The following is a 16,875-nucleotide window of genomic DNA, read 5'->3' on the forward strand; positions in this document are numbered from 1 at the left end:
GGGCTCTAACCTTCAGTGGAGGAGCACCAGCACACAGCTGTGAGAGGTAACTTCAAAACCAGCTGCAGCTGTTTGCTCCGAATACAAGGAGGGATGGTGAGCCCTTAATCCTGCAAATACTTATGCATGTGTTTATAACTGTGAGCAGTTCCAGGAACTGCAGTGGGGATTGAAGTTAAATTGGCACGTAAATGCTTGCAGAGCTGGGAGCCTGCATTTCCACAGGGTCGAGCTAAGAAAGCTTTGATTTCTCACACATTGGAGCAATATGTCTCTGCAGGCAGATGACACTGCAAGAGAAGTCCCCCAGTCTGCTTTAGGCCTTCTTCCTTTCCCAGATGCATACTGAGATCAAGACCAGACACCTCCTGACTGCCAGAACAGCTAGTGGCCACTCCCTGGGTCTGTGGGCGGCAGCAGGATGGAGAGGTTAGGCATCATGCCCTGCACTTCTCCTTGTACAGCCTCTTTGGCAAGGAGCACAGCCTGAGGCTGTGCTCCTCAGAGCTGCTCTCCAGGTGAATATTTTCATGTGTGCTGCATGAGCAGATCGAGAAGCAGGCACTGACAAGGGCTGCCCTGACAGAACTGTGCCAACAGATCCTCATGCTGGCCAGACACTTCTGGCTCTGCTTGCCCAGCCCTGTGGAGGCAACCCGAGGAATGGTTTTGGGAACATGTCACAATCTACTTTTGCAGCTATTTTTGCTTCTTAGTCAGAGGCCTGACATCCTGAATTGAATCCATGGCTAGCTGTGCTGCTGAGTAACCAGCAGAGTATAAAAAGGCTTCTCTTCAGACAGAGCCAGCAGTGCCAGCCTTTGGGTGCTTAGACTGAAGCATCTGAGTAAAAACAGCCCACACTTTTCAGAGGTGCTGGACACCCTGAGCTCCTAGTATACTTCATGTAATTTATGGGGTTTTTTGTCTTCAAGGCATTTTGAAGAAAGATATTCCCGATGGCCCATTTCCCCCAGGGGCTGTCTCTGGCCATATGGTCTGGAAGTGCTTCCCAGACACCGCCCCCCATGGAGCCCCCCTTGCCTCCTCCCAGCCCTCCCTCCGGCTTTGGGTCCGAAATCCCGACATTTGTGAAGAGCTCAGACACTGAAGGTCTGAGTCAGGCAAAGCCCAGACTGCTCCTGACTGTTCCCAGGACAAAAAGTGGCAGCAAATCAGCACCCCCGGGGCTGAGGCTCCCACCCGGTCCCGCACAAGTCTCTGCCAAGCCCAGCCTGGCTCCAACGCTGCCAGAGCCTTTGCTTGCACTTCATTAAGGTGCCTAATGAGCACACCAGTGTGCAGGGGTACTCTCCACTGACTGAGACTCTGGGAACCTCATATCCAACAAATCCCACATAAACATTTTCAAAGAGTGAAAAAAAGTAAGTTGTAGGAGCAGCCACTAAACTGGCATTAAAGTGGCATGTTTTAAGCAAGAAAAGTCATGAAGCTACAGAGAAATCTGCACTCACGGTATTATTATAAACTACGAAACAGCCTTTAGTAACAGTGTCACAAAACAATTTCTCAGATATTACAATATAAACAAAGACTTTTTTTTTTTTTTTTTCCCTTCCTCCTTAAAGAGATACACCCTGGCTTCTGCCCCCTTTTCCAGCAGCGCTTGCCCTCGGAGCCTGCAGAAGGAGAAGGTACAGAGCACGATGTCAGAGCCTCTCCCCCAGCCCATCAGCTGCCCCGCAGCCCCCGGGAAGCAGGAGAGCCCTGCGGGGTGGCTGCCACCACCAAGCCCAGCGCACAGCAATTAGCTCTGCTCTCCCGCGGGAATTGCGGCTTAGCTCTTAAAAGCCGTTTCATAAATATTCGATGGCCTTTCCGACAGGGTAATGTGCCTCTGTGACATTAAAGAGGAAACTCTGCGAAGGGGAGGGATGACAACAAATTTATCCACCAATAGCACACTCTTTTGGCACAAAAGCACATTCTTATCTTTACATCCCATAATGAGAAGGCAGGGACGGGACTGTTGCTACAGCTCTCTGGGTGGGTAGATGTGCAGTGCAAGAGAAGGGTGGCTGTGAACTGTTAGATATTTTCTCCCCCTTGCCTTTGCCAAGAGAAGGACCCGCGCTTGCGGTCCTGCAGTGCTTTTCCCAAGCCCCCGGTGAGGAGGACTGCTCGCACGATGTCAGACTGCGAGGGACTGCCTGTGGGTAAGCGCCAGATTTATATTTACCCCGGTGTCTTGCTGCTCACATTCTCAGATTGCAAAGTCACACGCGAAGCCTCTTGCTTTCGAAGGGAGCCGGAGCCGCAGCAGGGAGAGGAGAAACTCCTGAGAGCCCTGCGGATCCCGGTGCGCTGCCTCAGAGCCCGTGCTGGAGGCTGCTGAGGCTGGCAGTGCCTGGATTTTCTCTGAAGGCACAGGGCTGGATAGGAGGAAGGGTTCTGCAATTCAGGCTGATGGACTGATGGTCGGTGTCCGCAGGGATGATGGTGTCGATGTGCGCAGTCTTGAGCTCACTAAGGAGAGTTTGTGGGAATGGGTGCTGCAGGACCAGGCGCTGTGTGTGTGTCCTGTTTGTTCCTTGATAAACCTTCCTGGATGGTAACGGACAGCCAGGGCAGATAAATGTAATGCAGAGGGTTTATTTGCTGAAAGGAAATAGAAACGTACATTATTTTAAAATAAGTGCATTGCACACTTTGCCTGTGCCTGGGAAGGAATCCTGTACTGGAGCTTAGGGCTGTATCTGTCAAACTTCACTGGGCAGAAGAGCATGTCAGCAAGAAGAATGTTTCTCAGCTGGTTTTTTAAAAACTTCTATAGGAACTGTAAATATTATCTAGGCTGCCTGTACAAAAGGAAACTCTTGTCAAAATGATAGCCTAATTTTCTGCCGAGGCATTTTACTAATAAAGAGATGGACTACTGGAAATACCTTTTATTTTTTATTTTACCATGGCAAGCATTTCTCTTTTCACATGAACATGCATATGCAACATGTACTCTGTAGCACTCCTGTTCCATTGGTCTGTGAAGGCTGTGCATCAAAGATGAGGTTCTGGGCTGAAAAGTGTGGCTGGAGAAGGAGAAGGCTGCTGCACTGTTTTTCTTTTTTCCTCCTCTCTCTGCTTCCATTTTACAGAGCAAATCCCAAGTCCAAAACGGCTCAGTCATAACTAGAGTGGAAAAATATTAATTATGTATATGGTGCAGAGTGAGCTGCACCATGCACAATTCCATGGGCTGTTGCTATCAGCTAAAGACAGGAGAGATGAAAATGAGTATTTCCTGCCTATCTGCTCAAATGGGTGAACTGTTAACCGGCAAAGTTTTGCTTCTACAGCTTTGATTTTAAGGGCCTGGCCCCAGTTTGCTTATTAAGCACACTGAGTTGGGGGTGGGATATTTCAGGGTGACAGTATCAGTATCAGCTGGCGTCTGATATTAATGATGAAACTGATATTGAGAGTGCATGGCATCTTGTGTGCAGAAATTACTGATATCTCAATTACCTATACTGCTGAAAGGACCTTCGAGTTTTCTTCCAGAAAAACATTCATGGATGCATTGAAAGAAGGAAACAATTTTCAATGGACAGGAATGAAAATTAAAGTGATGTTTAGATGCGGAATAGAAATATGGCTGAAGCAGAGCAAAGGTTTATTTCTCTCTGTTCCCCCAATAATTCTCCCATGCTGCTTCCAGGCCTGCTCCCAGGAATCAGGGCTCACCTTGCCCCATGCCAGATGAAACCAGCCTGTCCCAAGGGACACCTGCTTCATGGACCTGGCAAAATATCCTGTACTTACAGATGTGTGGATGCATATATACTAATATAAAAATATGCACCAAACCAGCAGTGGACAGAGAAATGGTGGTACTCCATCAGAGTTATTAAGCAATCTTACTGAACCAGTTGCTGACAGCTTGCTTTTCATGTCAAGGAATTTTGAAATAATTCTCTTTGTGGCTATTGCTCTTTGACTAGCTAGGCCAAAGTTTAAAACTTTAGCCATTTAAAACTTAACACTCTATAAAAAGAGTTGCAAAAAATCATCATCAAACCTTCTAATGCACTGCTTAGTGTTCACTAGTGCAGAAATGCCCCTTTGCTGTATCCAATGAGCACAGCAAGGCTGGAACTATACTTCCAAAATCCTTGGTTTTGAATGCAGCCAGATAATACAGCTACAAAAAGTTGGTGCAGTGACAGATATCATTAGCACTGCAATGTGGCTGCAGTCCAGAGCCATGCTTCGGACACAAACCCCACAGCCCCGTGCATGTGCCCGTGTGTACACATGCACACGGCTATAAATAAGTTTAGCCAAAGCACAACATTAGTGTCAAGTGTATGTACTGCCTCAGTAACCTCTTTGCAGAGGGTATGCCTCACGAACAACCTGGAGAATTGCACTTTGTAGTTACAGGAAATTAATGCCAGAGTTTTTAGGCTGCTTTCAGCCTACGCAAGAATGTAGCAGGAACAGCTGTGTAATTGTTCCCTCAGAAAAGCGACTGGGGGGGAATGGCTGAATACAATCTTTGACTTAAATAGCTGGATATGAACGGCTTGATGCACCAATAATTTTTGAAGAGACTTTATTCAGAAAGAGTATCCTACTTCAGTGCTGGAAATGGTTACATAATTTTTCATGATGAAAGTATTGGTTGTTTTTAAATTACTGGTTTCTGTTCAATTCCAGCATGGCTGCACCCTTTCACTGTTGTGGCATGGAAAATTAAACATGTGATGCAAACAAAGTTTTATTTTGTTGTTTGGATGTAGTACAGAAGATATAAAAAAAGGATCTTAAATTCCAGAATGCAGATTACATGTTAGCAAATGTACAGTTCAATTCTGGATTGAATTAATTCCAAAAAAAAAGACATTTGAAAACCTTTTGAGATTTGAAAGTGAACAGAATTCTAAAATTTGCACTAATATTTCCCATTGTAATACAGGGAGAAAAAGAAAGACCAGTCACTTCAAGACAAATGTGCTCCTATTTCTTCCTCATTAGCAATTATTGACATAAAGATGCTATCCATTAGTGCCAGCTACATAGATTTCTTGTCACTCCTACAAGCAGATAAAAGAAAAGCACATCAATTATTTAAGTGCTTCCCCTTGTGTGTATTATTTTCCTCTTGTAAGGAGTCGTAGTTCAGTCTCTGAACGGCTGAACAGCTTTTCACGCACCCAGCATTTTGATTAGGAATATATGAGTCATGATGGTTCTGGTTCTTAACACAAACCTTTTGACTTCAGACAAATCTCTGAAGTCATGCAAGGGTTCTTCAAGTGCCTCTTTTCTTTCTTTCCCCTTTCAGCCACAGACTGACTTTGAATAGCATGGGTAGCTTCTTGTGGATAGCACCACTGTTGAAATAACACAGGGTATTGAGCCATAACAGATAAAGATTATAATGCTGAAGAAGAGCACCAGGAGTCTCATACATGCATACTTTCTCTGTTATTTACTGCAACAGGGCCAAGAAGGGAAGAAACAGAATTGATGTAGCTTGTTCTGCAGCAGGTGGCAAGCGAATCTAACCGAATTTCCCTAAAATTCCTCAAAACCTTTTATTGGCCTTGTTTCAATAGAGGAGGAAGCAAGACTTTTCATCTGAAATATGTTCCTGACTCTTTAGCTAACTACTTCCTTTCAGTGCTAAAATTACATGTTTCAAACATGTCTTTAAGACAGACTGGAGCCAGTTGATAAAATTGGTGTTTTCAGAATTAGGATATCCCAGAAAAAATATGGGAATTTAGATTTCCTGAAATTCAACACATTCTGCACTGTCATGGAGAGTCCATTTATCTCAGCCAGAGAGGCTGTTAGTGAGCAAGGCCTCCAGGTCCCACACTGGTCTGTCTCTAACAGCTGCTGGGAATAAAATATGACCCACGTGCATTTCTGTAACAAAAAATCGTGACCCAACACTTGCATGAGCACTACTCCTGTCAAAATTGCCTCACTTTCACATACTCATATTAGCATAGGACTATGCTTGAAATTCACATTGCATTAGATTTGGTAAGGAATGTCTATCTTTTTACAGGTAACTCCATGTTCCTTAGGGGTGGAATTCTGCATCACAGTTTGCAGGGTGAGACACTCAGAAGGAGGCACCAGCCTGAAATCCCCTTGCAGAGTGGCTGTGCAGACTGCACTTAGTGCTCAGGGATAAGCAGAGAAGTGGGAAGGTTTTTCCAGCATATCAAGCCAGTTACCTGCTGTAGCTTAGGGATGAAATGGAATGACTGAAGCATCTCAAGAGAGGGGCTGCAGGATGGACCATGGCTCCTGACTGCACTGACCCCACCAGCACTGGCTTGCATGCTCAGAGCTCCCCAGGAGCACCCCCTGACAGGGGAAGGTGAACCCAGGGTGCTGGAGTGATGAGCACCTGACGAGTATCTGTATTATTTATCAGGGTTTGTGACAGATAAACACTTCACAGAAACTCTAATCTTCGTGAATGGACCCCTTGGCAAACTCATTTCCTTCTGCATTTGGGAAGTCAGCTTAGGAGATGAATGCTAGCTATTAGAAGCAGTCACACATTTTCCAATAGTGTTCTTTCATTACAAAATACAGATGTTACTAATTAAAAATGCAGCATTTTGTTGACAATGTCAATATATTAACGCATTTCTAAAGACCATATTTTTTAAAATTGAAATTGAGTGGGAGCAAGACAGAAAGCCTTTGGATGCACAGGTAAAATCAAATAAAATATAATATCTGGGTGTATTGCCCCAGTTTGATGCAGATGGAATTGAAATACCAGAATTATCTTGGCAGATGGGAGTCCTCCTTCTCACCAACTCTGTTGCTCCTCCAGAAATTCCACATGTCCTCAGTCTGTGCAAGCATTGCCTTGAGCAACAGGGGCTGTGCATTCAGGGGGCAAACACTGGTGATGATGATGATGATGATGAAGCAATCATGGTTTAAAGCTTTAGAGAGGGTTTGGAACATGAAGATCAGACAACCACACAAGGAAAAATTAGTGACTCTGGTGCCCCAGAAATCCATGTTTTGCAAGAAGAACCCCAGAAGCAGATTTATGGTGATGAGCAAACCCCATGGAGATGCCAGGTTGGGAGCCTGCCAGAGGTATGCCTAGAAAGCCCTCTCTGTCCATACAGTATTTTAAGACAGCCCCATGAGTCAAAATATTCAGCCTACTGTCCATGAAGAGTCAAAATCACCTGGGTGCAGCCTTCACCTTGTGAGGGCTGAGTCTGGGTTGAGGAACCCGCTGAGGAGGGGTTCCCACCTCCACACAGGGCTTTCAAAGCCTTGGGGCTGTATGGCTCTGCTGTGGTCTCTTCCCATGCACCTCCTTAGATGTTTGTTGAGGGAAAAAGGGAGAAATCCATCTGGGAGAAATCTGAGGCCTCCCAGACCACAAAGCATTTGCTTCAGTGCTGAGAAAGGGAGAGAGCTGGGAGAGAGACAGAGGGCAGGGAGCAACTCTGCATTTGCACTTGGGCAAAATGCCAAGAGTGGCAGAGCTAGTTCTTTGTCACCAAAAGCAAAGATGAAATAAGGTGGTGTCTGTTGCAGCCCAATCTCTTAGCGGGTTCCCAATAGGGGTTCAGCCTAGCTTAAGCAAACCTAGTGTATCTGTACATAGCTGCGTAGTAGAACACCTCTGTGCCACTCATCAAGTTATTTCTGACACCTAGCTTAAAAGTTTGCAACCTCTGGAATTAAAAAAAAGGCAATCTCTGTTGCTAGCTCTGTTTTTCTCCTCCAGCATGGGTGTCCTGCCCCTTAGGCCTGGTGGTGGTTCTGTGGGAGCTGACTATGTTCCAGGAGCATCCTGAGCATGGGCACATGACCCTGAGATGGGTCAGTCTTCATCTCCAACCTCTGCCTTTAAAGTAGCAGATGAGGCTTCCTTCTAGACTAACTGGACTAGAACTGGACTACTGGACTAGTCTAATTATTCAGCTGGCAAGCAAAGCCTGTGCCAGTTCACTGCTTTTCTGAAGCAGAATGTCAGTATGTGTGCTATGTGCTACAGAGGATCCAAATGGGGGTATTTGACCTAGCAGACACATTAATATTACCATTTTCACAAGAAAATGTTTGTTTGTTTGTTGGTTTTGTTTCTTTGAGGAGGGGTGCAGAAGGAGGAGAGCTTTTTCAGGCAGTCAGTAGAGGTAGTAGAAGTTTGCATGAACATTTTCTGCTGGTGGTTAAGGATCTAGTTAGGAAATACAGAAGATGCTACATCTTTCCCAAACGCTCCTCCCCTCTTCCTCCATCCCAGTGGGAGGATTTTCCTTATCTGCAGAAATACTTGGAAGCTGTAGTTTGTCCCAGGGTCTGTGAGCAAGAGCACTTGCACTGTACTGCACATTTCTGAAGAGTCTTATTCCATGATGTTTGCAGTAACTTAAGGCATGCAAAGAAACAACCAGTGTGGTTTTTCTTCTCCTCTCCTCCATCTCTCATAACATCTGCAGTATTTCCAACATATTCTGTGTTAAGTCATCAGCATTTAGAAGCCGTAATTGCATTTAACAATGTCTGGAGCCTTCCCTTGCTGCAGACCTGTTATACAGGGTAATTTAGAGGGTGGGGCCCCCTTGCCTTCCTTTGCCATTCAGACTGCAAACTGAATGCTCAGTGTGCCCTCCCAAAAACCTGGCAAGTGCCCAGTCTCTCATCATCATATTCAGTTGCTTCTCTGTCCCTGTTATTTCTTTCCTTACAGACTGTGATCAGCTCCCTCTCCACACACTAGTGGTTTCCATAATTAAATGTGTAACATTAGGGATTACCTCACATCTCAGACCTCCTCCAAAACTCCCATAAAAGATCGTCAAGATCCCCCAAATGCTTTCTTCCTTGTGGGAAGGAAACTGAGGCAGAGGATGGGCTCCTGTCAGATGCCAGGTGCTGGTATGGGCACGTTAACAGTGCCCAGGATCAGTTCCCTGAAGGAGTCCTGGGTTTCATGGAGCAGCTGAAGTCACCGTTGAGTCAGCAGGGCACACGGGGACTGGCCATGGCTTTGCAGTAACTTAAGGCTTTCTTTGCTTCTGCACGCGGTCTGTCAATCACACAAATTGCCTTTGGAAGAAAAGCAAGCCCTTGCTCAGAGCACTCCAAACTAGGCTCAGTAAAATGGTTGTGACCCTTGGGGAATCACAACAAATTCCGAGAAGACTTTGGGAAGTACAATGCTGTCTCCATCACAAAAACCAGAGCATTTCAGAGAGGTGCCAATGGCTGATTTATCTCAGGCAGTTTTTCCACTCTGCCCAGGTGGGAACCCCCCAGCCCCACATCATTGCTCTCAGCACTGTTTGTTAGGCTCAAGTTTCCACCACTTCAGTGCTCCTTGGGAGAACACAGGCTCATCCCCATGAAGTATTATGAAGGCATGAAATTAAGTTTGGAGAGATGTTTGAAAGGTTTAGGTCCAAAATCCCCTCAAAATCCATTGACACTACATGCAAACTTGGCATTTCCTGTGATTCTCACCTATCTTGCAGATAAATATACACTTGCACACTTCCCTTTGCAATGTGTTCTTTGTGGAGCTGCAGGATGTGCTCTGGCTTTGCAATCACACAGTGCACCCAGAGCACTTCCCAGTGACTAACATAGTTACTCCGAAAATGGTAAAATCCTTACTGCTGAACCACAAGGTGAAAACTCTTGCAGTCAGACAACTTGCCTGAAGAGGTCTGCAGAGGAAAGAGAGAGAGAGAGGGAGGGAGGGAGAGAGAGAGAGAGAGAAAGAAAGAAAAGAAAGAAAAGAAAAGAAAGAAAGAAAGAAAGAAAGAAAGAAAGAAAGAAAGAAAGAAAGAAAGAAAGAAAGAAAGAAAAAGAAAGAAAGAAAGAAAGAAAGAAAGAAAGAAAGAAAGAAAGAAAGAAAGAAAGAAAGAAAGAAAGAAAGAAAGAAAAGCAAGAAAGAAAGAAAAGCACACACACATAAAAAGAGCTGTGTGTAAAGCATCTGAACACCTGAGTAATTTTTCTCAGGGACTCAAAAATCAAAAGCGCTCACAGCTAGCTGAGCATCTCAGGTTGCACTTGATCATGTGATTATGAAGGATCTGACTTCAGGTTAAACTAAAATTTGCACATCTCCCACTCATGCTTTGGGACTGTGACCCAGATTCTTTGAAATCAAGCCTTTCCATTCAGCCCAAAGAATAAGGATCACAACTCTCAGAAATCTCAGAAATATCTTCATCCCCCTGGCCCATCAGTACAAATTGTGGCTGGGTCTGTTGGGTTGTGCCCCTTAGACCAGCAGCCTGAGCCCTGTGCTGTGTGGTTGGTGAGATTTGCTGGGTGAGACAAGCACTCGTGGTGCATGGGAAGCACCAGGCATTAGTCATACTTTGTCCCAGCACAATTGCTCAGAGAAATGTATTTATATTTGCACTAATTAAAACTTAGTGAATGTTTCATATTTTCCCTACTGAAACATTGCTAGATATGACTCAGCAATGTCACACAAAGAGCCATGGGTGTAGAATTATTCAGAGTTTATACGTGAGAGACTGAGGCAAATCAAGATTAAGCCAAAACCAGCTCCCTGTGCTGTGGGTGTGTAACTGGAGATGCCAAGGAGCTCTTCTTTCAGGGCACCCAGCACACCACTGTATTTCACATATTCAATTTCCATTGGCAGCTGTGAGCACTGGGCATGGCCATAAATCAGACCTGTGCTCTCTGGTCCAGTATGAGAACATGAGGAACATGCCATTAGGGACCATTTGGGAAAACCTGGGTTCCCACAGTTGCTCCAAGGACCAACTCTTCTCCCTTCAAGAGCTGCCCTGTGGCTGAAGCACAGATGCAATGCAGTTTCCAGCAGAACTTTTCAAGCTAACTTAACCTGAAATTGTCCTTGATCTTCCTGGAATGCTATACTTTACCATGTTCAATATCTTCTAGAGGTGAAGCTGGGATATTGTGATAAACAGCATATAGGAAACATGTGTCATGAAATGCAAAATACTCAGACACCTCATAACTAGATCTCTAGCAATGAGAGATCTATAGTTATATAGTTGTTATAATTATAACTTGATATTTCAGCAATTGCTTGGAGATGCTCTGCAATGTCAATAGCCTCACACACAAACACTTCTCATACAGGAAACCTGTCTTTGGGACACTAAATCTGTCATTTTCTACAGCTCTTTATCTCAAATGAGAGGTTCCCAGGTTCATCCTGTTGCTGTGATAGTCAGCTGGCCTTCTGACACCCATATGACTTAAGCATGATATTGCAATCTCTTTGTGCTGGAGGCATATGGACCACATGTGGAAAGGATTTTGAGAAGGAAACTGTTATTTCCTGCATCTGCCATAAATTCCAAATGGTATATTCAGGCATAACTGTTCAAAACCAGACAGTACATTGATGCAATGGAAACAATTTATCTGGGAAACCTCATCTAAACTGTTTGATTATTCTTAGTGCTGCCAACTCTTTGATGTTTATCATGAGCCTCTTAAGACTTCTTTTGATTTTTTTTTTTTTTTTCCTAAAGCCAGGTTTCTTGGGTCATGATTTTTTGGTGGCTGTCAAAATGTCTATGCACTGTCTGTTTTCACCCAGTCAGCAACACATGGGGCTTGTTATGACACTGGAGACTGGGGATTTTTTTGCAAAGATGTTTTGGTCAGGTGTTTAAACATCCAAGGCTTAGGGAAAAGCATCATGTGGGAAAGTGTGAGAGAATATGCAATGTCTGGAACAGATATGGTAGACTGAGGCATACAGTGCTCACAAATGTAGGATGGAGAATAATATTTCTCTAACAAAAGCTGTCTTTTTAAACACCAACCACATTTCTGCATGTTTTAATTTTGAGTCATTTAATGAAAAAAAATTGAAAACTCCAGGGAAAGCATTCAATCTGCTCACAGTTTTTCACAGGAGGAGTGTTTGTCTTCTCAGCAAACTTCTCTCCTACAATTATTTGGTTTCTCCTGGCACACAGAGGAGCTGGAGAGTCTTTTAGCTGTCCTTTACTATTCCGTGCCTACTCTGATGTCCAATAAAGTGGGAGGAGTAAGAAGACATTTTCAATATTCTTCCACTACACTGGAAGGAGAAAACCACTAAAAATTGACCAGATGGCACATTTTTGTTGAGGCATGGTGAGTCTCACTCCCTACTGTAGGAATTTCCCTGCTCAGCCCAATCAAAACATAACCAACACCAGCAAGGATGCAGCACCATTTTTTGCTTTGGGGATGCAGAGAGACCATCAGACCCTGAGCAGGAGCATGTCCCTGCTGCATTCTGCCATTGGGATTTCAGCAGGACAAAGCCAGTTCCTGAAGTAGCACATGTGCTCCTGTGCCACGTCCCTCATTCCCAAGGTCAGGTGTCCCTGCAGAGGCGGGGAGGCAGAGGAGCACCCAAAAAAGCATGAGAGAACTCACTCTGGCTATGAGACACAGGCAGCCAGGAGCTGAGCATCTCTGTTTTGTCCAAGGGGATGATACAGGATTAGAAACTATTGGTTTCTACTAAACTGACTTTATTTTCTCTCACAGAAATGTGCCTCAGAGTTGAGCATGTGCATTTGCTTCCTTTTCCTAGTGAAGCTCAGCAGCTGGGTTGTCCTAGATAGTGGTGCCAAATCTTTAAAGATTTCCTTGTTCTGAGATGATTGCTCAATTGACAATCTGCCTTGTTAATCAAGCTGCCTTGAGGGACAGTGGAGAATTGGAGGCAACTGGATGTTTCAATGAGTCCCACAGAGAGTGAGAGAAGGCTGTAGCCAAGTCCATCCCAGCACAGCCCCAAGCCCACCCAAACATCTGCTCTGTGCCACCTGGAGTGCCTGGCTTCTCAGAGCAGTCCCCAGTGGAGCTGTTTGTAGTGAAGGGCCAGCACAGGGAGATCAGATTCATTTTCCACTGCTTGACACAGTGCCTTGCCACAGGCCACCCTGCTCACAAGTCAGTCCTGGAGAATGCCAAGGAGCGAAGGCAGCTGGGCAGGCACCCTCCAACACAGCTCCTGCAGGCTTGGCCTTGTTCTCCTGTGCAAAATCACTTGTTACCTGCAATGAGTCCCAGACCTGTCCTCTCAACAGTTCATAGCATCTCATGAGCCCATGTGCTCGAATTTCTGTGTTGATCCAATATCAAACACCTATAAAAGGTGCAAAAAACCAGCAGGAGTGCTAATTACTCACTGAGCTCAGACTATGTCAGAGACAGTCCTAGGCTCCTGCCCAGAGAGGGAGGTTAACTTTAGTTCAGTAAGAGGTTATTAGATCCCTGTTTCTCCTTTATTTCCCAAAACCACTTACCAGAACTGAGTTATCTTCCTTGTCTAAATTCTTGGCTACTGATGAAATTTGGCTGCCTTGTCTGTGCTTTCAAGGCCTTATGCTAAATTTAGACAAGGAGGAGATTCTTCTCCTCTGGACTTTCATTTTGTGGGTTACTCACTGAATCCTGCAGGCACAATGTGGGTTAAAATCCCATTTGCTGCACAGCCAAGTGGTTAGGCCTGGAAAATTGATTTCTTCTTGCTACCTACTAGACCTCCACATGCTCTTCATGTGAAGGGCACGTGCCTTGTGCCCTGAGGGATGCTGCTGAGGGTTTCCAAAGACTCAGGATCATCTCTTTCTTTTTTACATGTTACCTAAAACAAGCACTTCTTAAAAATTCTCTCTTCAACTGTCTATGGGGACCTCAGGAGATCCTAAATAAGTGATATCTGTGCTATAGTGCAGTGCTCCCTGAAGACATTTCCTCTGAGACCTCTCTGGCCTTTCTTCTGTTCTTTGAGTCCTGCCCATCTGCTGCTGCCTACCAGCAAGCCTTGGGAAAATACCTTGATTTTATCCAGAGAGGAAAGAGGGAGAATCAAAATGACAATTGTAAGAATTCATGGGAGTAAAGTTTTTGCATCTGAATACTTATGAAGTAGAAATGAAAAGTAATTTTCTGTTCGCAATGAAGATCATGAGAAAATTCTTTGTACTTATTAATAGAAAGCATCTTCTACTATTTTTGCATTTTTAATAAAAGTCTGTTTCTCCAGTTCTTATGTGATAAACATGGAATTCTACTAAGTATCCAATGATTACACAAACTACAATAGTGAAACATGATCCACTTGCTCATGTCACTGAAACCTCAGAGGGGAATTACAGCCTTCAGCAGGGTTCATTTGAGGTATACTACTTAAGGTAATAGGGCTGGACAATCTCATTAAGATTTATTTCCACCCCATTTAAACACGGGTTCAAAAGTACAGCTGGAGCTGTACTGGCTTTATCTTTGGCTTATGGAAGAGATTGGAAAAAGAGGTAAACAGAAAACACTCAGTCAGCCAGGCCATGAGACTGCAGTATAGAGCAGACAGAGGCTTGTGCCCAGGCTTGGAGGCTGAGAAAATTGGAACAAATTTTCATCCTTATTACATTGCATAGGCTTTTCCCTTCTATTTCCCCTGCCATGGAATTTAGGAGATATTGCATCATTCTGTTAGGGAGAGGGAGACACAAAACAATTGCATCTGCTCTTCTTTAATGGTAGCTCACCATGTTTACTGGATTTCTTCCAGACCTGAATTTGTCTGTACCCATTAGGGAAATGTATCGGTTAGGAAAAATACATTTTCAAACATTTCAGCCTGTGTTGCAGATTCCCTAGGTAAGTCTGAGATGTTTACAAAGCTCCCAGCACATCAGGCTTGTCCTCCTGCAGCCCACGATATGTGATGACAGTAATCCTTCTATCACACTCCAAGTGCTTCTCCTCACTTCTCTTGGAGCCATCCAGACTGTGAGTTATTTGGCAGCATTTTTCTCTTTTTTTTTCAGTGTAAAAGAGGCAGAGAAGATCCCACCTGGGAGAGGAGAATTTGCTAGATAGCAAATGCAGCAGCCCCCTGTGTTTGCTGCAGTGTCCTTTTGGTGAATAGATGCACCCAGATGCATCATCAAATGCTCGAGGCTGGCTGCTCCTACCCAAACAGACTCCTGGCGATTGTGCCCTGTAGCCCAGGGGCTTTTGGGATCAGACATCCTGTAATCCACAGGCAAAGCTCAAGTTGCCAGCACAGCCCAGCTCTTCCTACTGCAGGCAGCATCTTCAGGCTCATCCTGGTGAGAGGGTGGACTGCAGACTGCAGGGCCAGCACCAAGGGAGCCTTCAGCAGGCAGATGATGCAAACAGCAGAGGCCCCTAAGCATGCCCTTGGTGTTGCTTCCACCTGCAACCTAGTCAAGCCCTTTGGTCTGGAAGTGGATTGTCTTGCCCAGACACTGTACTCTCACCCTTCTCAGATTTGGACCATCCTTTGTGCTTTACCCAAATCCAGAAAATGAATCTATCCAGAGGCCTCTGGAGAGTACTAAGACAGGAAAAGGCATTTGGCTCTCTCCAGCACTTTCTGTGAGAGAGTCAGCTGAGAAGTAGATCCAGCATTGCTATTCCCTGAGTTTGATTTCCTTGGCACTTGTTAGATGCACAGAAATGTACAATCAACACTGCCATGCAGACAGGACTAAAATCGGAATGTTCAGAAGAAAAGTAAGGGATTGAATAAAAAGAAAAATGGGGTCGGCAGTTCTAAGGACCCATCACCATAGTATCAAGACACTGTTTACAAAACTTCTGTGTTAAGAAGTTTCCACATGCTCTTTCTCTCAATTTCAGTTAAAATCAACATAGTCACTGCTCTGGATTTAAACTGTGCCCTGAAAGGCCTATAATCTAAACATGGAAACATTTAAGTCATATGCTAAAAGAAGAAAATGAAGCTGCATCCAGTGCTGTGTGAGGACCCCTGGGCTGATCCTGGTGGAGATGCAATGGGCCCATTAACAGCCAGGTAAAAACCTCTTGCAAGCCCCAGAGCTGTCATAATGGAAGGAAAACCCAGACATGCTATTGTTCAGTGGGGAAACTCTCCTGCAAGCTCCAAAGCTGTTGTTCCTAGGTAGAAACCCCCCTGCAAGCCCCAGAGTTGCCATCCTGGGGTGGAAATCATTCTGCAAGCCCCAGAGCTGCTGTGTCATGGGGACAACCTTCATGCAAACCCCTTGGAAGTCCAAGGCTGGGCCAGAGGTAACAAGAGCTGCCCAGTCAGCCTGGTGAGCTAGGACATAACATGTCCTCAATCCCTGCAGCTGCATCTCCAGCACTGCCTGGCACATCCCTGCACTGTCCTCTCCTGTATGATCTAGGTGTGCTCCAGCCCAACAGCAAGAGAATAAAACCCTGCCTATTTTCAGTGACTGAGTTGTGTGAAATGCAGTTCAGACTCTGGCATGAAGAGGAGAAAATTATTTGGGTAGTCAAACTTCATTTTGTTTAATTTGGAGTTGTTAAGAATATTTATATTTTTAAACTCAATGTTTAATCTGACAGCATCCCATTAAGATGCTTTATACAAGCTTATTAGGATCTTCTGTGCAGTACTATATTTATTGCAATTAGCAAATATTAGTGGCTCAGACAAACTGCAAGATATTTTTTCTGCCCTGCTCCTATTTTGTTCCTCATCTCCTTGCCTGCCATAACCTAAGCCTAGCCTAGATTAGATCCTTTCACATATCAGCCTTTCTGCCTGACAAGCCTTAAAGAAGAAGAAATAAAAAAAAAGAAAATGAAAAGAAAATTAACCATTAGGAGCCTCTGAGAAATCAAAAGAGCCTTTTAGATTAAGTGTCTCAACAGTGTCAAGGCTAGTAGCAATGCCTGTGGCATTAGTGGCACTAAGTTACTTAATTCTAGTATGATTCAAAATCATTTGTAGCTATGAGCTTATCCAGAGTAAATCCTCATCCTCCCAGGTCTTTTGTTTGCCATCTCTTGACAAGATACATTGCATATAAATGAGGATATAAAACATGTGAAGGAGGAATATAT

At 44.5% G+C, this 16,875-nt stretch overlaps 1 protein-coding gene across 1 annotated transcript in view; it reads left to right on the forward strand.

Moving 5' to 3' along the window:
* The first annotated feature begins 1,974 nt into the window (after positions 1–1,974).
* Positions 1,975–16,875, forward strand: part of EML1 (EMAP like 1) — a 120,499-nt gene continuing 105,598 nt past the window's right edge. The window contains exon 1 of the mRNA XM_041476229.1: positions 1,975–2,177. Coding sequence (XP_041332163.1) covers positions 2,150–2,177 — 28 coding nt within the window. The 5' untranslated portion in view covers positions 1,975–2,149. The remainder of the gene's footprint in view (positions 2,178–16,875) is intronic.

This window comes from Pyrgilauda ruficollis, unplaced genomic scaffold (assembly GCF_017590135.1).
Source record: "Pyrgilauda ruficollis isolate IOZ18807 unplaced genomic scaffold, ASM1759013v1 scaffold38, whole genome shotgun sequence".
Classification (NCBI taxonomy): Eukaryota; Metazoa; Chordata; class Aves; order Passeriformes; family Passeridae; genus Pyrgilauda; species Pyrgilauda ruficollis.